Source organism: Lates calcarifer, linkage group LG19 (genome assembly GCF_001640805.2).
Source record: "Lates calcarifer isolate ASB-BC8 linkage group LG19, TLL_Latcal_v3, whole genome shotgun sequence".
In the NCBI taxonomy this organism is placed as follows: Eukaryota; Metazoa; Chordata; class Actinopteri; family Centropomidae; genus Lates; species Lates calcarifer.
The window spans coordinates 22,414,721-22,438,973 of record NC_066851.1 but is presented as its reverse complement, the minus strand read 5'-3'; the positions used below and the strand labels follow the sequence as shown (position 1 = coordinate 22,438,973).

Here is a 24,253-nt window from a genome sequence, read left to right as displayed (position 1 = left end):
ACAGGGAGCGTTACTCACTTCCTCCACCCACACACACACACACACACACACACTCCCCGCTGATGTGGGAACACAAACCAGAAAACTAAAGACACCCAAACAGTCATTTCTCCAACTCAACGACTTCCCTGTTTCCACTGTTTAACAGAACCAACAGGGGGCTTATTTATGACCTGCGATTTCCCGACTTCACTCCAAAATAACTTCATAAAAAGTACTAGTTACACACTGTTGATTTTTTCCTTTTTTGCCTTGATGGTAAAACTGAATATTTTTCATTCCAAGGCTGCTGTTGGAGTTGGTCTTTGGCCCGCTCCAGAAGTGGAAAATTGCCTTCTCGCTCAGCCACTCGGTCACACACACACACACACACACACACACTCGCATGCAACCTGTCTTCACACACAATCCAACACAGTAGACTAAAACAACCTCAGTGCTTTTTATAACCCACAGTAAGCCTGGGATTACACCGTTGACGGGACCGTACCGTCCCCGATCGACAGAGCGACTGTCTCTAAATGTAGCAGGAGGCTTTGACTAATAACAGCAGCAACAGTCGGGTGTTAGAAAACTAAAAAAAAACAGCGACTGATTTAATAGGATATGATCCGAAAAAGCTGATTTTAAACATGGGACATTCGGAAACGCTGTCTTCCAGTTATTCTTTGGAAGTAAACCCTTCCTCAAAAGATGAATGAGAACACACAGAGCCTAAATTAAATACGGCTGTAATGATTTTCCGGTGCTTAGGAAACCTGGGAAACCTCAACCGAACACACTCGACGGTGCCGTCGGTCAGTTTGGTTTTGAAAGGTGGAGGTGGGAGTTTGGGAGGAGGCGAACCGAAGCTCCTCGTGTGTTTAACTGCAGCCGGTGTCTCTAACCTTTTTTGGTGTGGAGGGAGTGTAGCTGCAGGGAGACGCCTGCAAGTTAACAGTGTGTTGTATTTTTACAACAGCACTCATCCATGATTGATCTGCTAGCTGACTGATACCTTGCTCAAAGGCACTTTAGGGGGATTAAACCTTTGATCTTTCATTTACAGGTTTTCCTCTTTCTGCTGCTGTTGATGCTGTCGAACAACAGAACAAGGAAAACATGGTTTTTCTCACACATTTATTGTATTTACTTGAATACAAAAGTTCAAATAAAGATAAAAAATAAATGGATTTCTTGCCCCTGCAGATGAAAGTTGTGATTAAAAGTAATTTTTACAAAAGGGGAGGCGAGTAACTTCCTCTCAAATGAAATTCGCTGTCGACTTGATTTTCACTCTCGCTTGATGCAAGCAACAAACTGACAGGAACACAGAATTATGTAACTCAAAACTGTAAATCCTCTCGGTGCTGCAGTGCCAACCGGGACCTGGAGGAACCTGGTACCCCCCCCTCTGGATTATCACCGTTTTATAAATGTACAAGGGAAATAGACTCGAGCGAGGGATTATAAACTGTGTTGGAGGAAAATCACTCCGGTTTCTGAGCTTTAGGTTCTTGGTTTGGTGGCGAAGGTGAGGTAACCTGTGTGACCTGGTATTTCTCTGGGAGGGGTGGTGGTCTTCAGGGTGACGGCGGCGTGGTTTGGTGCAGAGGTGGGGGGCGTCTTCTCACCGGCGTCGGGCCGAGTCTGAGCGGAGGGGTCCAGGCCGAAGTCCGGCAGCGGCAGGGAGACGGTTCGGACATCGTGGACTCTCAGCAGGACCTCCACGGTGCTGATCTCCTCGAAGCCCTGGTCCGCCAGAGCCTCGCACGTCCTCTGGACCTGCTCTATGCACGGAGAGAACGAACACACCCGACCTCCTGGAGAGAGAGAGAGGGGGAACAAGGCAACAAAATCAATTGTGCATTCCAGTTTTTGGAAGTCGGAATTTCAGAGTTCCTAGTCGGAAGTTTCAGCTGGAACGCCCCCTGAAGTTGAACGCAGCATAATGCTAACCGAACAACGCTTCACGTTAAAAACATTCCATTTAGTGAAACACAGCCAGAAGCAATAACATCTTGCTCTCGACAAACTCTGGGATCATCTGAACCATAAATAGGAACAGATACCAGAGAGCAGCTGTAATTTACTCCCAGAGATTCTCTTAAAGATCAATACGAGGTCACTGCAGATCCACTTAACCCAGGATCTCTGTTCACCTTGTTCCTCTGAGGCCAACACACACAGAGAAACACTCAACTTCCTGGGAACAGAAGAAGCCAATTTAATGAGAGCCCCACTGAAATAGAAGGTTTATGAATAATCACACTATTTACCCTCCTTTCATGGCCAAGAAAATCTTCCACCAAGCATTACAAAGGTCTGTTTTTCAGTGTTTTCTCTGCGTGTTGTCTGAAATAATTCTGCTTTAAAAACAACCATGGACAAAAGACAAATAACCCAAACCAGATTTATGAACTTAATATGGACTGAGGGAGAAATCCAGTCCGTCTCTCGGGGGAAACCCAGGACACAGAGCAGGCCTGTGACCTGTTGGGCTCCAGGCTGTAGTTTGTGGATCATCAGGGGATGAGCCAGCGCTCTAATAAACAGAGATCGCCGACCAGCCGCCGCCTCTCGTCTCTAAATGAAACCCTGCGGTGATCGCAGCGGGAGGAAAACAACGAGCCAAGAAAACTTTCACCGGCTGACCTGAAGAGTGAAGAGCTGGAGATGACAGGGATTAGGTGTAACGAACTGAGCGCTAATTAAAGGCGTATTATAATACTCGTACAGTTTTAGAGTATGATGTTTACTTGCTTTACTGCTTCAAACCTCCTACATGTACATACAAATCAAACTGTAAACAAGTAAACAAGACCACCACAGTGTGAAGGTGCTTCCACCTTCATCTGCAGCCTAAAAACTTTCCTTTTTGATAAAGCTTTTAGTTAGGGCTGGCTCAGGCTTGGTTGAACCATCCCTTACTTATACTGCCATACGCCTAGACTGCCGGGAGGTTTCCCATGATGCACTGAGCTTCTCTCTCTCTCTCTCTATCTGTACGTAATCATATTTCATAAATACACGTCTCTAACTATTTCCTCTGTAGTTTTATTTATCTTTTCTTCTGTCTCTTTCTGCAGGTATTTCTGCCTCTACAGTCTGTGATGTTGAGCCTCCTGCTGCTCCTACGATCCTGCTCAACACCTGCTGTTATACTTTATTAGTACTGGTGTTACTTATGCTATGTTCTCCTGTTCCTATTCTCTTCTATTGAATTGAATAGAGTCATTAATGTCATCCGGTTCCTTCTTGATGTTGGGTTTAAAACTGAAATAGCACCAAAGAGGAGCTTTTGCTTTTCGCTTTGACACCAAACCCTCCACTACTCCCTTCAATTTACAGTTATTGTTACTGTCCAACAAAGAAACAAATTAGTTTTTTATTTGATGAACGTGGGTGCTACCGCTGATACATGAAAATGAACCAAAGAGGACAGTGGGGCCTGTAGGCTAGTTATGTAATCGGTGTGTTACTGAATGCCGTGTAACAATGGTAAAACAAATTTACCATGGCAACCCTAATGTACCGTACCAACCTTTGACTACAGTTGAAAACATGCATTAAAGCTAAACTTCATGAGATGATCATAAGATGCTACCGAACCCCAACCCTAGATTTATATTTGATGATGATGATGGTGAATATGTTTATAATTTGTAGTTATAGCTGATTTAAGTTCAGTTTTGTTGTTTTTCTGGTCAGAATTTAGTGTTTTTGCTTCCTTACTGATGATCCAGATTTAGCTTCACTTTAAAACGTGAGAGAGGAAGAGGCAGCGCTCGAAGTAAAGATCGAGTCAGTGCTTCGTCGAAGAGCTCACTGTGTTGGAGAAACCAGTGCAGAGAGACTCGGGGATGTTTCAGATGGCAGTCGTTCCTTCAGCTAACAGGACCAGTGTTCTCCCTCCTGACTGCCATAAACACAACTCAATGGTCTCCTGGCAACCGGGACGGACACACAGGGGAGGGGTCGGGTTGATGATTAAACAAGGGCGTCTCAAGCTGGTATTAATAGACTCGACTATCAACCATACGTCCACAACCAGGACCTCTCCATGCATCAAACTGCAGAATGAGCCCTGACGGTGAAGCTCGGGGATCTCGAGTATTTGTGTTCACGGGACATGTTTGCTCAAAACTTGCATAATAAGACTCTGGGAGGAGGGTGAGTGGGGGGTTTAGCTCTGCCAGGACTCAGGAACAGCTGAACACAGGGCCGGGCTGCAGGCCAAAACATTAGCAGAATTACAACTTGGAGGAAAAAAAAAAAGAAGAGAAATATTTCACTGGCCTGCTGCAGTAAACCAGCTCCCAGCAACTCTTTTCTTTCTCTAGAGACTGAGAAAAGATCTGCAGCTGAAACAATCAGTCAATTATTTCATTAGCTGATGGACAGAGGAACTATTAGGAACTATTTTGATCATCATTTAATCATTTATGTCCATTTCTAAGCTAATATCTGATGGTTCCAGCTTCTCCATTATGAGAATTTGCAGGGTTTTCCATAAGTGCCAGATATTAAAACAAATTCAGCCGACTACTTTCTCACTTTTTATAAAGTTATAACTATAATCTTAAACCAGATGATGGATTTTTTATTAAGTAATCAAAGAAACAACCTGAGCAAACAGCCGCTCTCGACATGAAGCGCTGAGCTAACGTTAGCAGCAGCTCAGTTGGAAAAACAGATTTTTAATGTAACACTACTTAATTCAGCATTTTTTCCAATCATTATTATCGGGTCTGTTTGTTTTGGAGGAGGAGGAGACCTCTGACGATAATTCAGCTCCTGGGAAAAACCTCCTGAACCATGAACACTGAAGGAATCTGAATGCAAAAATGAGTTGTTTAATAACGCAATCAAACCGACTACTTCTGTCACCAGCTTGAAGTTGTATGCACTTGTGGAAAACCCCGAATTTGCCACTTTTCCAGTCTTACGTTGCAGTAAACTGAACATTTTGGTGAATTCAAAAGACTATGTGAAAACATCACTTTGGGCTCTGGGAGATTATTAACTTCAGTTTTCACTGTTTTCTGAGGTTTCACAGATGCAAAATCTATCAATCAAAAAATAAATCTGAAATGAAAATAATCATTAATTACAGCCTCATTATTATTATTCATCAAAATATCACTGATCTTACTTTTATTTGGTGGATATCAACCAACCTAATGTTTGGAGACAGTAATCCAATAATGCTTTGGGGAGTCTGTCATGGATGTACGGATTTATTTAGCCTTTATTTGTTTACATTTTGACAAAGTGGCACCATTTAAAGTATGCTGAATTAGCTATTAGCAGCTCCTGTTTGCAGTGTATCCATGGATATACTGACAGCTATCACTGGATTATTCTGATACTAGAGAAAAAATAAAACTGTGATATTTCTCAAGCAAGTTCTGCAGTTTTTTTCCCAGGATTTTGAAGCAGATTTATGGATGTTTATCCGTGATAAACACCTGAGATAATAACATCCTTGGAAAGTTTATGCCCCGATGAATCTAAAATTGTTCTCACTGTGTCTGTGTGTTCAGATCTGACGGAGTTATGACCTTGGGAATAGGTGCAGCTCTTCATGCAAATTGTGGCAATTGACTGTTAAGTGGTAAAGTGCACCTGCCTCTTTCTGAAAACGTCTGAAAACTGGTCTGAATTTTTCACTCTGAGCTCAAACTATCCTCCCACCCATGAGGTACACGACACCTCTGACTCTCTTTTGTTAACTTCTCCGTCCTCTGGTCTCCGGCTGTTGAGGCATTTTGGAGCAGCGGTGCTCAGCTTGGCTCCGGCTCTCTGGAGAAAACATCCAGTCCGAGCAGCGGGAAGTAAATCAAGCCTTTCCTTACGGAGCCACATTCACCAGCTCTCTCCCTGCAGCATAACCCTGTATGGTCATGGGACTGCTTCTACAATGGCTGCACTCTATTTATCTGTATCTGTATTTGTGTGTGTGTGTTCGGGTCATGAAAGGAATATGTAGCAGTGCCACCATAAAAGGGAGTCAGAGAAGAGGTGGGGGAGCAGCATCTTTGCTCCTCCTGCATTCCTCTTCATATTGGGGCTTGGTTTTTAAAATCATGCTGCATTTATGAGCCTGAGGAACGTTAGCTTTCAGACTCATAAAACTCTGATCCCTCAACAGCGATGACTGTTTCAATAATGAGACAGTCAGCTCATCGGATAAATGGACTGTAGTGAAAGGATTTCAGTGTTTGCGTTGGCAGGATGTTGTTTATTTCAACCATTATGAAAGTACTGAGGACTTTACACTAACACTGATGTAAACTCACTCAGATTAGCACAAGCACAGCCAGGATGCAACAGATCCACATTAAAAGGATAACTCGGGTATTTTTAACCTTATTTTCTCATGTTTTTGGGTGTAAATGACTTGATAGGGACAGAAATCTGCAGACAGAACAGCTGCTGCAGTGTAATCCAGATGGCGACTGGGTCTCAGAATACGTCCAATAAAGTGCTCCTATAACTTCCTCACAGCGAGGGATTTAGATTGTAATTTATTGTCATTTTGTCTGAATGGGATTTAAACCCAGGTTGAAGAAGCTGAACTGCCTCGGTTTGTGGCCTGGGCCCGTGCAGTCTGTGCTGGATTAAAACCTGTGACTCTCCTGTGTAAGTTTTGTCAAGGTGTGAAGAGTTTTCACTAAACCTAAGGAACTAAATCTGCCAAGTTTCGATCTAAACAGAGGTCAAAGCACCAAAAATAACTAGAGAGAAGCTGCAAGTTTTCATTCCCTGCTCCCTGTGTCTGTAAACACACAGTAAAGCAGATCACGAGGGACGAAATGAAACAAGCACGACGAGAATATTGGACCAGATAGAACTGGTCCAAAACTGGGCGACCCGGTAGCCGAGTGGTTAGGGTGCAGATTCCCCTGTCCGCCGGTCGGTCATTCCCCTTCTCTCTGAGTCCACACTTCCTGTCTGTCTTCATCGTCACTACCACATAAAATAATTAAAGAGACCCAAACAGAAAGAGAGGAGTTACACCAGCAGCGTGAGGATGCTAATGAGCTAATGAGCAGCAATAAATGACATTTGTCCTGCATTTCACAGCTCATGATCTCAGTCTGCCTCAAAAAACCTGTTGACAATGCATCACAAGGTTAAAGAGAATTCATTTACATCCACTCAGGTACAGACTGGGACCCTACCAGACCTGATTGGACTAGATGCGATCTGGATTTGACCTCAAGCTTGTGTTCACGATGAATCAAAACGCCTCAGACTTTAAATAAACAGCTGCAGATTTCCTGAAATTCCTGCAAAGCTTCTGCACTTCTTCCAAAACAAAGTTGCAGGAGTGATAAATGGTCTGTTGCTATGTGCTGTGCCTGAATAATCTGACTTTACCTCTAAACACTGACCACCTCAGTGAGCCGCCGACCTGCCTGGACATGCTGCCGGTCCCGGTTGTCACAGAGACCGCCCCCTGCTAACCTGACACCCCGGCGTGCTTTCTGCCTCGCCGGCTGACTTTATACCGTTCCCCTGTGACCAGGAGCTGACACATGGCCACACAAGGACAAAGTTAATGAGAGCCGTGCAGCGGCCAGGATCGATGTGGGAGCGCATGGCGAGGCGGTGCAGCCGGGGTGAGGGGGTGGGGGGGTAAAATTCACTGGCTGGTATTTTAAAATGCGCTCAGTCACTGTCATGTTCCTGCTGTGCCAGGACGAGTCACAGAAAAGTCAGCATCAGGTGGTGGTGAGTGTTCCTCTGTGACCGTGCCGCACATATCGACAAATACCTGATATTTATTTCATTAACTCGACAGAGCACCCCAGAGGCCTTCACTCACTCATGTTTCCCCTGTAATTAGCCCTTTATTTAATACTAACGTTGAGCCTAAAATGAGAGCTTTGTTGCACAAAAATCACATTTTGGCTTCAGTTAGACGGGAAAATATGCCAAATAAATACGCTGTGGTGTGACAGAAAATATGTCGACAGCTGAAAGGATAACTCTGGTATTTTGGAGCAAAATAAGGGACAGAACGTCTTAGAATCTGTAAATTATTGATCTGTACCCAGCAATCAATACCAGACTCCATTGACAAAAACAGTAATTTAACAGAGCAGAACACAGGAGCTGCTGGAATACTACAGCCTCGGTCAGTTTGTGTTATAGTGAGACTTTCAGTGGTGGAAGAAGTATCCAGATCATTTACATGAGTAAAAGTACCACACAGTAATTTAATGAACTAACAGACTGAGGCTGCAGTGTTTCAGCAGCTGGAATGTTCTGCTCGGTTAAATTCCTGCTTTTGTCAATGGAGTCTGGTTGAGACAAAAAGCGGTGTTTATGGCTAATGAAAAGGTCCTATCTCTGTAGAAGTCTTATCCATAATGTCGTCAGATAATTCTAATCACAATCTGAGCCTGTCAGTGGCAAAACAAACCACTTTAGTGGACGTACTTTGATGTGGATGTGTGTACCGTGTGTCTTACCTTGTTTCTTCATGGCAGCCTTGGCGTGCCGCACCGCCTCCCAGGGGCTGGGGATGTCCAGGAAGACGGCGTCCGCCACCCCGGTCACCCCAAACCCGTCTTTGCACACGTCCTGGTTCCGGACGGTGACCAGGTGAGCCACGCGGTGCTCCTTGAACTCCTCGGCCACCTTTTCCGCCCGCTGCTGGTGAAACTCCACCGTGTGCAGGTGACCCGTGGGGGCGATGGTGCGCAGGATGGCGTGGGAGAGAGAGCCGCTACCTGTGCCTGGAACGTAGCAACACAGGGAGGATTAATGACTACAGCAGGGACTTAAATACAAGGTAAAACAGACCCTACCAGACTCCATTGACAAAAACAGTGATTTTACAGAGCAGAAAACAGGAGCTGCCAGAATACCAACACAACGTTCTGTTAGTTTGTTTCTGTTACTGAGTGTCTTTCAGTGATGGAGGAAGTATTCAGGTCCTTTTCTTACCTAAAAGTACCACACAATAACACAAACAAACTAACCAGTCGAGGCTGTAGTATTCTAGCAGCTCCAGGTAAAATTACTGTTTTTGTCAATGGAGTTTGGTGGTTTTGAACGAAGCGATAAACAAACACTGGTTAAACAAAAAGGATTTTACTCTTTAATAAACACAAGACATTCTTATTTTGATAATTGATTAATCATTTCAATCAATTTGGATTTGCTCTAATCTGCCAAACATTTTGCAGTTTCAGCTCATAAAATGTCTTGACCACATGAAACAAGCAAGTTGAACACATCTGGAATCGAAATCTGAAATTACAACAGGTATTTTTTCAGTATATTCTGACATTTTATTGACAAAACACTGTTTAACTTCATTTCTTAATTAACATTCGAAACATGGGGAAAAGGCCCAGATTAAAAAAAAAAAAAACAGAGTTATCCTTTAAAGGAAAATAAGAGAGGTCACAACTATAGCCTCAAATACACGTGAGTGTGCGTTAACATCACACAGACATGTCCAAAAACAAAATTACTCATGACCCAGTTCTCGAGCTGCTGCAAAATCTAATTTTAACATGTTTGAAATAAAGCTTGTCACCTACAATCCACTGTAAAGAAAGACGAGGCCCAATCCTCAGTTATTCTCATATCAAATATAAACCCATGTAATCTGAGAAAACTTAGACGTTGTTGTGCCTCCTCACACAGCCATAACAAAAAGCTCACGGCTGTTACTACAACACACACCCACTGCTTCACACTGCTTTTCTCTCTGGTAAGTGGATGCTACATTTCTGAGTGGGCCTTCTTTGCCTGGGAATCAGCTGTGTCGGTCTCTCTGCTGTAAACAATGCCCGCTAATGTACAGTTTGTGAAAGAGTGATGTGAGTGTGTGTGATTTTTTTGTTTTTTTTTTCTTACAAGAAGAGAAATAACTCCGGTCACGTGACTTGCAGTAAAGGCGGGGGAATGGAGGGCCAGCAGATAGATCCCATCCTCCATAACCCTCCCTCCTTCTCCTGACATTACGTCACCACCGCCTTTGTTCGCATGGCGACAAAGAGGGCAATGTTTACCCCACAGCAGCACTTTGACTTGCTAAAAAACCTCAACACTGCTGAACCGGATGGTTGGGGGCTGGAAACAACAGTAAATAGGGAAACTGCGGATGGGTTTTGACGGCTGTAGTGAACCAGAAGAGGAATGAGGATACAGAAATGTAAATGAGCAGATGCAAAGCTGAGGAATAAACAACTGTCCCGTATAAAAACCACAGAGGCAGATAAGGTTTCCATTGGAACTACCTCATCTGGTGATAAAGTAAACCTCATTCTCTCCACTGGAGACGGTCTAACAAAAATACAACCCAATACAAAAGTCCTATAGGGAATATTGCTGTTTTTAGACACTGTGTTAAGAGATGTGGATTCAGTTTTTGAGGTTGTGTTTTTGTGGTGTTGTTGTGTTAAACTGTGCCATTATCTCCATCTAGGAAGTTTTGTTTTCAGTCCTGTTTGTTTATCTATAAGTTCTCAGAAGCTACTTGATAGATTTCAATGAAATTTGGTGGAAGTGATGAGTCCATCAATCAACAGAAAATTTATCAGTAACTATTTTAATTATTGCTTCAATCATTTTTTGAGCTAATATGTCAAACATTCTCTGGTTTCAGATGATAAAATGTGAGGATTTGATGCTTTTCTTTGTTATAAATGATGGTTTTGTACAGTCAGTTGCATAAAACAAGCAATCTGAACACATGTGGAATCAAACTCTGAAATTACAACAGGTATTTTTCCAGTATATTCTGACCTTTTGGCAAACATTTGAACTCTAAATGAATTCAGGTTAAGGTTTTATAATTCTGAAGTCAGATAAGCGTCTCTCCCTTGTGAGGAAAGGAAGACTATTTGTACATGACTCATATGAAAAGGCCCAAACAACTCAAGTAACTCAATAATACTCAAAATCTGTTTGGAAGATTGGTTCTTACATGAGACCCAATGTTTTTTGGTGGAAATCTGGGTGGAGTTCCTATGTTTTTGTTTTTCTTTAATACCTTGTGTAACTGTAAACTGATTCAGACATTGTGTATAAAGCTGCAACTAAAGACCAGTTTAATTACAGGTGAATCTGTCAAATGTGACTGAGAAGCCGGAACCAAAGAATGAATGGGTTTCAGTTGTTAAATGATTAATAAATCAATTAAATTAATCACTGATGAACCATTAGTTTCAGCACTAATCAACAACAAAATTCTATTTTTCTACTTAAGTGCTCTGCTGCAGCACAGTAACTTTAAATGGCCTTATAATCCAACATAACTACAACAACGAACTGCAGCCTCACACTGAAACACTGCTACACAGCCTGAGTCACAGACACACAAACACACTCACATGCCGACCCATCATCTGTAAAGCAGAGTTTACTGTTGGCAGGAAACGGCTGCATGGCTCCGACAGAGATCTGTCGGAGTGATGGGCACCGACACCGTCTAAACTCGATCTGCATATAAACAGACGATCAATCAGCACAGGACCGACTCTGGACCTCAGGCTTCATGCCAGGGTGCTGGCGGGCTCAGTTTCCATCCCGGTTATAGATGTAAAGGATGGAAAACAGCCAGGTCCACCAGAAACACACTCAGCATCAGCAGTATTGTGCAAAAACATGTCAAAACTGTTTAAATAAAAAATGAAAAGTGAGTCCAGGGCACAAGTTTTTAACCCGTCTTCTAAAACTGGCACGGTTTTTCATCAGCTGTGGCATCGGAGTCTGGGAAAGCATGAATTTGATAAAAGGGATCTGGTGTTTTAGTTGTGCATCTGTAACCAGAGACGAACGTGAGACAATCAGTGCTAATGTCAAACAGAGATTGTCAGATAACCCAGGAATGCTCCTCATCTGTTTGCACTAATTTCCAAGCTGCAGCACATTTAACTTCCATGTGTTTATATAAGACACGCAAGGCAAAAATGTGTAGGGAAGAAAAAAACCAGAAGTTACAATCTGATATGACACATAAAGAGAAGGAGGGAAAAATGCCTCGAGCGTCAGCTATGCGGAAGTATTTTAAACTACAAAAGGAAAAAAAAAGGGCATCGGTGTAGAGGAGTATCAGGAAAAGGAACACGGTAAAGGACAGAAAACACGAGTGCTGGAAACAAAAAGACAAAAAAACAGCTGGAAGCAATGACGAGGCACAAAACAATCCCACTACACAGCAACAAAAAACCACAGAGAAAACTGTGACAAACCCTCTCAGAAATTAACTAGAATTACCGCCTCGTGGTCGTATGCCTCCGCCAAATTCCTTGTACAGTATGTGTTCGCAGGCTTGGCCTATAAAGCAGATTGCAGCCACGGCAGTAGACAATGCTGCAAATATGGATGTTGCTGCAAGTAGGAGGCAACAGAGGATCTATACTCTCAGTTTGAAGGTGGGGACAACAGATTAGTGTCACTGAGATATGGTCACAATTTCCTGTTCTGTTCGAGAAAACAATGGTCAGAAAAGTGTTTTCTAATCTTTGACCTGGTGGATATAAAATCTTCATTTCATCATTTTAACCAGTAAGACAAATTTAGTTATTTTTAGCAAATTAACTCGTGTTACGGCCAAAAACAGTGACCTTTTACCACCAAACTCTAAACAGAATGGTGCAGGGGTGACGTATTTTTGTACTCCAACCCTGGTTCCCTCGACAAAAAGCCAACGGGATTTTTTCATTGGTTTTTGGATTACTGCAGATAAGCTCCACCACCAACTAAAGTTTGTGATTCTGCAAGATAATCTTCACAAATCAACACCACTGTTCTGATGTTTGAAACCTAAATACAATGTCCAGAAGTAAAAAGCTAATGTTAGGCTATAAACCTGTAAAGGTTTCCGTGTTTGGTGTCGACAACCTGTGCCGTTTCATTTAGTGATTAGTGAGCAACAACCTTTTTTAAGACATGTAAAAACCTTTAAAAAAATCACGAGGTATTTTCTAATGTATTTTATGTTGTAGAATAAAACATGAAAATGTCTTGAGCTTTGTTAAAACCACAGACCTTATTTCAGCCATTGACTTTGGGATGAGGGAACAGGAAGTGCTAACATGCTAACTTACTTCCTGGTTTTAGGACTCATTCCTGCACCACTCCATTAGCAAATTAATTCTTGAGTTATGGCCCAAAACAGTGACTTCTGACCGTCAAAATCTAAATCAGTTTCTCCTTGAGTCCACATCAACATTCCTGGGATATTGCTTTCATGAGAAAGGGGGACGGATGGAAAGACGACCCAGAAACACAGCGCCTCCTGCCACAGCTGTCACCAGCATGGAAGCATAAAAATGTGAGGTCCTGAGGTCCGAGCAGCTGTTTTGCAATGATGAGTCATGTTGTGACTCACTTTTACAGGCTGCTGGACACACAACACAATCAACATCTTGACCTCATGGCAGCACATGAGATGAGAATTCAGGCGATCCAGAAAGTCGGTCGTATTCGTCCTCTGGGCATCATCAACATCTGTGTGAAATTTCAAGACAAACAGTCCAAATTTTGTCAAGAAATTTTCCCAGAGTTGTCGGAGCCACCAGCCAATAAAAATGAGCACTGTAGCAGTGTTGGCTGATATAGATCGGTTTGATCTGGCGGACGTGTTTTCAGGAAGTGGAGTCCACAGTCACAGTTGCCTCTTTATAATGGATACAGCTTTAAAGATTTAAAATTCATGGGACTGTTTGTGTCTTTCCTCTACAGTTTGCTGTGTAGGTGTGACAGAGGACAGTGAATTACTCAAACAGTGATGAATTACCCTTTAATGAGAGCGTTGCTTTGATGCAAATGGTCAAAGCAAACCCGTGACTCATGTCGACGTCTCTAATCTGCGTCAAGTCAGTGGGCAGCTGCTGTACAAGAGGAAGCAGCGATGCAGGAGGACGAAGACGTGGTGGGGGGAAGGGAGGCCGAGTCTGAGTCTGACTGTTGACCTGAACTGTCCCTGCTTTCTGTTCCCCATCTGTGTCAGATACAGCGACGGTGGCTGGCTGGACGAGAAGCAAAACCAGGACAGAGGTTGAGGAACTTGATATCCCGGCAGGCAATTTAGAAAGTAAAAGGAAGAGAGCGAGTCTTGCCATCATTAGCCCAGTTCGGTCTCTGTGGACTTCAGTGAAGCATTCAACCCCTAAATGTTGTTGTGGAGAAGCTGTAGGTGGATGGAGCTGCTGCTTGTTGCCATTATGTGGGTTTTTAAAGGCTGATGATACAGAAATTGATACACATTTTTTTTTTTATTTAAACTGCCAAAAGCTGTTTTTCATGCCCAAAGAATCTCATGCTCCTGGTGTAAACCACAGAGGTTTATTTTTGTCAGAGTGGAAACACTTCTGTAACAAAAATTTGACTGTCATGAGACCACATTTATGAAATTTCATCAGTTACAAGAAAATGTCTTTAAAAAAAAAAAAAATCACAGTGACAGTTTATCTGATCCAATACAAGGCCAGCACATTGGCAAACTATTTTTGTGATCAGTAATTTTTTTATTGGAGAAAAGGAATTGAATCTTTGGATTTTAGAAGCTCTATAAAGTTAATGTTTTGGTATTTGTACTTGATCTGTACTGGAGTTTTCTTCCACTTTTAAAAACACACAGTTCTACCTGTGATTTGTTTTACTTCTTGTACTGTACCGGAGTCAACCAGCACACAACCTTAAATTATACATTATTTGAAAGCTGTGAGTCTCCTGATTTTATCTGTGCAAAGAATCTGAGGATTCACATTGGTTCAGAGGTAAATAGCTGCAGGGACCGAGTGGAAAGCAGAAACAAGTGAACAGGACATGTTGTTCCTCTGCCGTTTACTTGTATCCTGTGTCGCTCTTCAGTGAAATTTTAAATCGTCAACACTTACAAGTTCCTCCTTCTGTCATGGAGGTCATTAACATGAGCAGACCTTGAGCTGCGCTGAGTATTTGCTGTGCATACTTGATACAGTGATAGGTGTGAAAAAATAAAACATACGGGCCATAATTAGGGTCAAACCTGCCTCCAAGGTGACTCCCCTAAACAGCCAAACACTCCTTCAGGAGGCTCGGCATGCAGGGCTGAGTGAGGAAAGCCAACAAAATTATCACCTCTAATCTGTGCTTTGTTTATATAACTCACTCACAAAAAGTCGCCCCCTCCACAGGACAGCACACGCTGGTTATAGACCATCAGGCTGAGCGTTATGAGTCACCACGGCGCCGTACAAACGCTGATTAACACCTTGTCGACACATAATGACACTCAAGCGCTGGTGTGTGCAGCTAATGAAATGCTACGTTCACAAAGTAATTTAATAAACCGAGCATTTTCATTTGTTTATTCCAGGATTAATAATCCTGCATGCATGTGCGCGCAGGATTATTAAATATACATAAATAAAGCACCCGAGTAATGTGATGCCAATGCAGATAGTGCAGCCCTCTCTATACTGCAGGTGCATGTGCTGACTAAACAGATCTCCTACTCAACTCATTCATCACCCGGGAGACCTCTCCGATCTCAGCACACACACACACACACACACACACACCACACACCACACACACACACACACACACACTTTACACTAAGTAGGATCAATAACGCGACATTCGCAGGGGCTGCTGGCAGTAAAACATGATGAAGCACTGCACCACAAACGTCCACTCCCATCCCCCCATCACCGCCCTTCAACCGGAGGAAATGAAAAAACCAGCACACTCTGACTGATTGCTATTAAAGAAATGGAAATGGAGGATGGAGCTGAAGGCGAAGCAGAGATGGGGGGGGTTAGGGGGAGGACAAAAAGTGGCAATTTCAATAAATAAATAAATAAAGAACAAAGCATTACATAATCGTCTCAGGCACAGCTGCAACTATCCCGCGACGTTCAATATAAACAGATGAGGTTCTGTGTCAGAACATCTGGAGACTGGAAAGGTGTGAGATTAAAATGAGGCACTTCATAAAGCTGCCGGGGGAAAAGATTTGAAGCCTTAGCAAATAATAAAATACAGGCTGAAATAGAACAGAACATCCCATGGCCCCATCCTGAAATGAAATCACTGTAAAAATAAAAATCCTTCAAGGGCTGTGCAAGGGTAATAACACATATTAAAATCTGGAAATGAACTACAGGATTTCTTGGGAGTGAAGATAATTTTTTTCCATGTATTTTGAGCCACCGAACATGCAAAGCTGCACAGGTCACAGCTTTAATCAGATTAAAATGGAACACAGAGGGAAATGATGTTGATACTGAGAATTAGTCAATCAGTGCTGCATCTTAATATCAGTCTACACAGTGCGTCTCACAACACAGATAGGCTTCTATTGTAATCAATATAACTCTACACAGGAAGTGTAAGAGTTCATTCATGCTTTACATGCACAAACCAGAGCATATTTTTATGCTTCGAATCTATTTTGACTGTGTATCAGGCTCTGAGTGCTGCTGAAACATGGGTGACCTCCACAGCAACACTGACAGAGGACTGAGGCTGCTGCTGCTTCCTGTATAAACACTGTATTATTTAGTCTACACTTATGGGAAGTTTGTGTCAAAACATAGCATATTTGATGTCCGTTTTGAAACGGTGAACATTTTGTGAAAGCCTCTTGGTACGAAGGATACTTCTGTTTGTGTCAGGCTTCGTCTCTTGCTGCACAAATACAAATATGGACTCAGAGAGGGCGACGTGCAGAGATCTGAATGTGATGGTGAGACACTGGTGGTTAGCTTTCTGACTGCTAACAGTGGCTCGTTAATAGTGTGGTAAAGGGGTAAAGAATTTCTGGTAAATTTTCAGAAACTTTCCAGGGGAATTAACAGGAATTTTGGGGTGATTTATTCAAACTGTATCATATACAAACAGAAATATAAACATTTTGTTTTGCCATAAGCGCATGCTAATACAAATTTTAAAACATATATTTTTGACTTCGGCTGTAATGGTGCGTTCCAGTTGTAGTCACAGGTTCTTTAACAGTTAAATTTGTGATAGCAATGTAGCTAATGAGCCTCAGCTTCATTGATGATGTTTCCAAAGACACTGCACCAAATTACGTGATATTTTCCTCTTGATTTAATCTGTATTTGTCGGTAAAATCTTCTGAATCCAGCCTCACCTGACTCGCAGACGACGGACCCCGGCTTCAGCTCCAGCATCATGGTGATGGTGGCGATGTCTGTGGTGTAGAGGATTTGCGTGCGGTGGGGCAGAGAGACCGTCCACAGCTCTGGCGTGGGGTGAAGCACGTGGACCCACCCGCCTTTGCTGCAGGTGACCTTTGACCCGTAACGCTGACCGATCAGGTCTGTCGAGTGGCGAATGACTCCATAGCGGGTTTGCGTTTGGGCGCCCTGCTGCACCTTGACGGGCATCGTTGAGTCGTGGCCCAGGTAGACGATGGCGACGTCCCCGTCCTGAATGAAGTCTGAATACTCCACAAAACTCATGGTGGACACGTCACTCTAAAACAGGGTAAAAGATGAACACAGGCTGGCTTTACTGAGTTTATAAACCAATCACAAGTCAACACAAAACACTATTTATCAACAGACATTACCAAACCCTAATGTATCATTTATATATGCTTTAATGCTATGGTTAAGATATTTAAATTCTTTATTGAGTAGAGTTTATTTCAACTTGCTTACTTCCTCATTTATTGTTCTGTTTATCTGCTAAGTCAGACATAAGCTATCAGACATAAGCTGGACTCAAACGACAGGTCATTTTATCTGTTTTCTAGAAATAAAACTAAATATCTTTGCCTGTTGGTTTGACAAATCTAGACATCTGAAGGTGCCATCTGGTAAAATAATCAAGCTGTTAACTACATCACAACACGTCAACATGAATAATCAGTTTACAGCACAGATTTGTTCAGTCGTGGTCTAGGGGATTTGGTAGGTACAAAATGAAAAGATAAAAATAAAACCTGCTTTACACTTTGTGGTAGTACTCGATTGATTCAGCATGAAAATCCAATAACAGTGTCAAACTAACAATTGATAAATCAATGCAGCAGAAGCAGATATCATCTTTTCTATTCCACACTTTCTTATTCCTTGATAAAACCTGGCGCCTACATTACCCACAATGCAACTGGACAACAGACAAGCTCTGCAGCAATGTCAACTCTCAAGTTGCTGTTACAAATGGGAAAAATGGGAACTGGGAAACACAGTCCCCTTGAGATCCTGGACCAGAGCATCTGTTGGAAGTGACTGTTAAGTTTTATTGTTGGAAAGTCAATCAAAGAACTACAATAAGACTCAATATGACCAAAAAGAGACACAAAGCGACTACAAAATATTAAAAATGTCCACAGTCCGTTAGAGGCCCGTTGCCATGGTAACAGCTCCGCAGCCAGAGTGAAACATCTTTAATTTTGAAGTATCTCGCGAACTGACCGTTAATTTTCAAATCCAGTAGATTTTTTAAAAGAATAAAACGGTTAACGGTCGTTTCATTTAACTGCTAAACCTCAGAGACACACAGGGAGACGGCGGATTCGTTTTTTGCTGCTTCTTCACGAAAGAAACGGACCAAAACATGTCAGACAACTTAGAGAAGCTGTAAGTCAGATTAATTAATGAATGCCATTGCTGATTAGATAACTATATATTTCTGATATTTGTTGGGAGAAAATCGAGGGTTTGTGTCGAAGTCTGTTTCCACTTCATATAACGTTAGCTTCACGTATCGCTGTCCTCCTACATTCGCGTTAGGACTTTAAAGTTTTGTTTAACTTAACCGTAGAGGAGATAGTGGGTGGGAAAGATTGTGTAGTAGTTAGAAATATTGCAGGTAGATTCAGGGAAACATTTAGTCCAAGGTTTAACACAACTTAACGGGGAAACACGCTTCGACACAACACCTGAATTAGCTTTTCTCTAACGTTACCACCTAGTTTAATCATCCTAACTGATGCTAACGTTAACAGGCTGATTCACCGTTGCTGCTAACGGCTAGCTAGCCAGCTAACGGTTAAGTTATTAGGTAACGATTTTAATATGGGTTATAAAATATTAACGTTATTTATAACCTCAAACATACAAAGGGTCACAGTGCAAAATGCTCCCCAAGCTCACGTTACTTTACAGACGATTTTAATTAATTTTGAGCTCAACTTGTTAACTAGCTAACGTGCTAACGTGCTAACGTTAGCTACCGTTAAAGTTCAAAACACCCAGCAAGTAAAAGAACCATTGGAGACTCTCGACCTACCTTCTCCAGGAATGGCGTCTTTTTGCGTGTTTGATAGGAACACAAAATATGGTCAGTAAACGGCTATTTCTGCTCTTAACGCCGTTATATGTGCGTGTAGACAGCGCTGACAGCTACCCATTCATTTCCCGCACATGTGGTGTTGTTTTCGGGGGAAGTTGAGTCGACGGGACCGGATACTGAACCGGTGCACTAATCGGTAACCTCCCCTCGCACACGAAGCCGATTCAAGGAGGCTCTGCAGATGATTTGTAGATCAGGGTTCACTGCAGACCACGTATATGAATATTACACTGTGTTTAAGTTGTAAAAATGAATCACAAGTCAGTTAAACGATGGGTTTTCATTGTTCTCTTAAAACAGCTGTGACGACGGAGAACATTTTGTGCAAAATCAAATAAATACATGGTAAAGTTACAATATTTACATTATAAACTTCCCTTTTCGTGTTCCCCTGTTGAGCTGTAGTAAAAGGATTGTAACAAAAGGCCAAAGCTTCACTGTAAATTCACTTTATTTGTTTAAACAACTAATACACTTATGTACAAAACAAGGACTGTGGATTTTTCCCATTGCACTAGAAGCATGTTAAGAAAAGGATCTTGTAAAATACAGTATGAACAGGAGAAGAGAAGTACACAGCTCTTATTCTTAAGTACAAGTACCAATATCACAGTTTCAAAGTAATCTATTGCAAGTAGAAGTATTGAAACGTATGATAATATACCTCTCTGGACCTCAAACAGTGAATTACTTCATTACCTTAAATAAACCAGATTAAACTATCAGATGTAAATTTACTTATTGGTAGAACCCAGCTGGATACTGTTTTTTTTTCCAAGTCCAAAAACCATTACTTATTTTTAATAAGGTGATGGATTTTAGAAACTTATCATATGTTTTTTATAAAAACCTTAAAACAAAAAACACCTGATCAAATTTGATTAGTTGTATAATTTATAGATTTACATGGTGTTACTTGAAAACAGTGATTTGATGTTGTAACAGGAGAGTGATCCTCGAAAACGGTGAAATTTGTTGGATTAAATTATATGACTAGATTTTCTTTGTAAACTGTGAGTTATTGCAGAAAATATGAATTAGTAGCCAAGTGTAGAGTGAAGTGTAGACGGGGTCCCCACTGGAGCCAAATCAGCGCGTCCAATTGAATGAATGGACTACAAATACTGACCAATGGGAGGAGAGACGGTCTGCTATAAATTACGATCTCAAGGCTTCTGGCTGACCGGAGAGCTGCAGAGACGTTGCTGGTGGTTTGTGAGCTCCTCGGCCGGAAAAATAGGGATCTTTGTATCAACCCCTGATTGTAGTAGTAGTTCACACATCCGACAACAACAGGTAGGAATTAATTCCACTCAAATTCCGTCACAGACAGAAAATCTTCCGTTGTTAACGGTGAAATGATCCTAGCAGGGCGGTACAGACTGATCATATCGGCCTTAGTTAATGTTAACACTGGAGTAGTCTCATAAAATGATAGACAATGATAAAGAGTGTAACTGCTGCACATTTCTGCGCTAATTTAAACGCATTTACATTTAATTTACTGCGGGATATGGCATGTTTTATCCACATTTGTTTTCAGTAATTTGTGCTAAATTGTAACATCCATCATGTCGGAATGAGCTGCAGATTTGACTGACTGTCCGCACTCAGCAGTCGGTTTGTTTCGCTGCTTTTCACCGTGTCTTCCCTCCATCCTCCGCCCAGGGATCAGCCATGCCTTTCGGTAACACGCACAACCAGCTGAAGATGAAATTCACTCCGGAGCAGGAATACCCGGACCTCAGCAAACACAACAATCATATGGCCAAGGTCCTGACTCCTGCTATGTACGAGCGGCTGAGGAGCAAACAGACACCCAGTGGATTTACTCTGGATGATGTCATTCAGACTGGGGTTGATAACCCAGGTAAAAACACAAGCGGCTTTTCGGCGAATCAGCCATCTGTTCTGCTCTGATCGACCGCGTTTAATGGCCGCAGCGGCGCTCTGTGCTTCATGTTCCTGCGAGGGAACACTAACAGCTTTTTACACTGTGACCTTGCTGAGGGGATAAAGTGTGACCGACGTTTACAGATATGAAGAGCTGAACAGTCAGAAAGTGTCCTGCTCCTATTAAGGCTCTCCATTATCAGAGCAATACTGCACAGCTTTACAGCAAATGGTAAAGATTACCATGTTACATAATGTATGCAGAGCAGCAGCTGATAATCCACGCTGCTCTGTTTAATGTGAGCTGTAACGGTTTGTTGTGTAGACTAGCAAAGAACAGAGTGGACCTGGATCAGAACTCAGGTTTATCTGGTAACTGATGACAGGTGACAGGTGACTGGCCCTCACCCTGTAGACTGTGTTTGTGTTCAGCTCTGAGGGTATGGCCAGGCTGATGGTGAAGAGGCTGTCAGCTGAGGACGAGTTCCCAGATCTCAGTCAGCACAACAACCACATGGCCAAGTTCTTAACCCAGGACATGTACAAGAAGCTGAGAGAGAGGGCTACACCCAACGGCTTCACCATAGATGGTGTCATTCAGACAGGGGTTGATAATCCTGGTACAGTAACACAGTCCTGAGACCTGACGACACTCAGCACATTGAGATAGTGAGGATGTTTGTGTGTGTGTTTCCTGTCACTGTCTCCTGTGACCCTGTCTACTGTGTGCAGGCCACCCCTTCATCATGACCGTGGGCTGTGTCGCTGGAGACGAGGAGACATACGAGGTCTTCAAGGAGCTGCTGGACCCCGTGATCGAGGACAGACATGGAGGATACAAACCCACAGACAAGCACAAGACCGACCTCAACCCAGACAACCTGAAGGTACCGCCGCTCTCTTTCATTTAACCAGGCTGAGTGTGACAGTGGGTCTGAACAGAAACTAACCGCTCTCATCATCTGTCAGGGTGGCGACGACCTCGACCCCAACTACGTTCTGAGCTCCCGTGTCCGAACAGGACGCAGCATCCGCGGCTTCTGCCTGCCGCCACACTGCAGCAGAGGAGAGAGGCGCGCTGTGGAGAAGCTCTCCATCGAAGGTGAAGAAGAAACTGACCTCACACTGTCAGTGCTGAAGGCATCAGCACACAGATGGAGACGTGGCCTCAGCTCAATGATTCTGTTATGTAAAATAACTGGAGCCAGTCTGAGGCCCAGTGAAGCCTTTAGTGTGGCAGTGGGCTCCCTCTAGTGGCAGCAGGTGGAATAATACAGCAGTAAAGTTAAAGCAGACTCAGCTGTGTGTTTACTCTGCAATGAACTGCTGTCATTATTAATCTGCCAGTTTTCATCTTGATCCATCATTTGGTTCAAAATGTTGAAACTGTTAAAATTCCCATCAGTTTCCTAAAGACCAAGCTGATCTCAAATTATTTGCAGCCAGATCTGATCCAAACCTCAGATCCAGATTATTACAACATCAGGCAAAGAAAAGCAGCAAATTCTTTCAATTCAGAAACTGGAACCAGGTATGAAAATAGTCACAAACTATTTCAGTTCAACTAATTGTTTCAGATTAGACCTGATCTGTCAAACCAGTTCATCACAGGCTGAAGCAGCTGTGTGACAGTCTTTAGTATTTTTGACATCTCTGATATTTGTTTTTAACTTGATCTCCTGCAGCTCTGGCCTCCCTGAGTGGAGACCTGAAGGGGAAATACTACGCCCTGAAGAACATGACGGATGCTGAGCAGCAGCAGCTCATCGACGACCACTTCCTGTTCGACAAGCCAGTGTCTCCTCTGCTGCTGGCCTCAGGGATGGCCCGCGACTGGCCCGACGCCAGGGGCATCTGGTGAGGCTTCATCTCCACAGCCGTGAATCACACAGCTGTTTGTAAATCTAATTCTGAAGGAAGCTGAGCTCTGTATCTGCCTCTGTCTTCAGGCACAACGACAACAAGACATTCCTGGTGTGGGTGAACGAGGAGGACCACCTGCGTGTGATCTCTATGCAGAAAGGAGGCAACATGAAGGAAGTGTTCAACCGCTTCTGTACCGGACTCACCAAGGTCAGTTTCTGTCAAAACAAGTCGTTAATCTGCAGAGGGAGGTTTTGTTCCATGAACCCGGCTGACGGACGTGTTCCTGTGTTAATTATCCTTTTTACTGACTTGTATCAAACACTGTACGAACAGCTCATCAGCCTGGTTCTGTTGTTTAGATCGAGAGCCTGTTCAAGGACAGAGGCCACGCCTTCATGTGGAACGAGCACCTGGGCTACGTCCTCACCTGCCCGTCCAACCTGGGCACCGGCCTGCGCGCAGGTGTGCACGTGAAGCTGCCCAACATGAGCAAACACGCCAAGTTCGAGGAGGTTCTCAAGAGGCTGAGGCTCCAGAAACGTGGAACTGGTAAACTCACCATCACTTCTCTTTATTCTAGTATCTTTCCCTGATGTTAGATCTACGTTCAGACTACAGTGACTTAAGCTCTTTGTTCCTGCGTGTTGCCTTCAGGTGGCGTGGACACAGCTGCTGTGGGCGGAGTGTTTGACATCTCTAACGCTGACAGACTGGGCTTCTCTGAGGTGGAGCTGGTGCAGATGGTGGTCGATGGAATCAAGCTGCTGATCGAGATGGAGAAGAAGCTGGAGAAAGGCCAGTCCATCGATGACCTGATGCCCTGCCCAGAAGTAAAGCCATCCAAACACCTAAACACCTCAGCTCTCGCCCCTTTATCCCTTCCCCTCCTCCCCCTCTTCCCTCTCCCCTCTGTCTGAATGAATGTTTGACTCTGTCCTGGATTGCACTCTGTATTACACAGTTTGGATTTGTTTGTGTATTTAAAATGAAACGGTTCGTGTACGGTGAAGAGACGGATCTGAAATTAAAAGTTCTGGTTGAAGTTGAACTGACACTGTTTATGGTTCATATGTGAATAATCCCATCACCACTGTTCTAACTTCAGTCTGTTATAATGTAGATCTGCTCTGAAACAGAAGCTGTAGATTATGAATTTTATCACATGGCAAAGTTTCACCTGCAGCTCCAGTTTAAATCTCCAGTCAGAAGGTTTCAGACCAACAGTGTT

The 24,253-nt window shown here is 43.0% G+C and overlaps 2 protein-coding genes across 4 annotated transcripts; one reads left to right on the top strand and one right to left on the bottom strand.

Moving 5' to 3' along the window:
* Positions 1–1,102: 1,102 nt before the first annotated feature.
* On the bottom strand, positions 1,103–19,373 carry trmt61a (tRNA methyltransferase 61A). The gene is made up of 4 exons (XM_018676033.2): positions 19,204–19,373; positions 17,096–17,441; positions 8,463–8,729; positions 1,103–1,802 (listed from the first exon to the last, which is right to left on the bottom strand). The coding sequence occupies exons 2-4, from the start codon at positions 17,424–17,426 to the stop codon at positions 1,489–1,491; spliced, it is 912 nt and encodes a 303-aa protein (XP_018531549.1). The 5' UTR covers positions 17,427–17,441; positions 19,204–19,373; the 3' UTR covers positions 1,103–1,488.
* ckba (creatine kinase, brain a) lies at positions 18,426–24,073 on the top strand. 3 transcript variants are annotated; one of them, XM_018676017.2, is made up of 8 exons: positions 18,426–18,551; positions 21,592–21,779; positions 21,892–22,046; positions 22,129–22,261; positions 22,845–23,016; positions 23,109–23,232; positions 23,385–23,574; positions 23,680–24,073. In XM_018676017.2, the coding sequence occupies exons 1-8, from the start codon at positions 18,529–18,531 to the stop codon at positions 23,940–23,942; spliced, it is 1,248 nt and encodes a 415-aa protein (XP_018531533.1). In that variant the 5' UTR covers positions 18,426–18,528; the 3' UTR covers positions 23,943–24,073. The 3 variants fall into 3 exon arrangements, with proteins under 3 accessions (XP_018531533.1, XP_018531524.1, XP_050934157.1); XM_018676008.2 differs by lacking the exons at positions 18,426–18,551; positions 21,592–21,779 and adding exons at positions 20,407–20,562; positions 20,935–21,136; XM_051078200.1 differs by lacking the exon at positions 18,426–18,551 and adding an exon at positions 20,997–21,136.
* Positions 24,074–24,253: the final 180 nt, after the last annotated feature.

Bases quoted from the DNA above. Each gene is read 5' to 3' on its own strand.
- trmt61a (XM_018676033.2), bottom strand. From the start codon at position 17,426: ATGAGTTTTGTGGAGTATTCAGACTTCATTCAGGACGGGGACGTCGCC. The intron at 8,730-17,095 runs GTGAGGCTGGAT...GCTACGTTCCAG, and splicing joins GTCCGTCGTCTGCGAGTCAG to GCACAGGTAGCGGCTCTCTC. The intron at 1,803-8,462 runs GTAAGACACACG...CTCTCTCTCCAG, and splicing joins GGCTGCCATGAAGAAACAAG to GAGGTCGGGTGTGTTCGTTC.
- ckba (XM_018676017.2), top strand. From the start codon at position 18,529: ATGTCAGACAACTTAGAGAAGCT. The intron at 22,047-22,128 runs GTACCGCCGCTC...ATCATCTGTCAG, and splicing joins TCAACCCAGACAACCTGAAG to GGTGGCGACGACCTCGACCC. The intron at 22,262-22,844 runs GTGAAGAAGAAA...GATCTCCTGCAG, and splicing joins GGAGAAGCTCTCCATCGAAG to CTCTGGCCTCCCTGAGTGGA.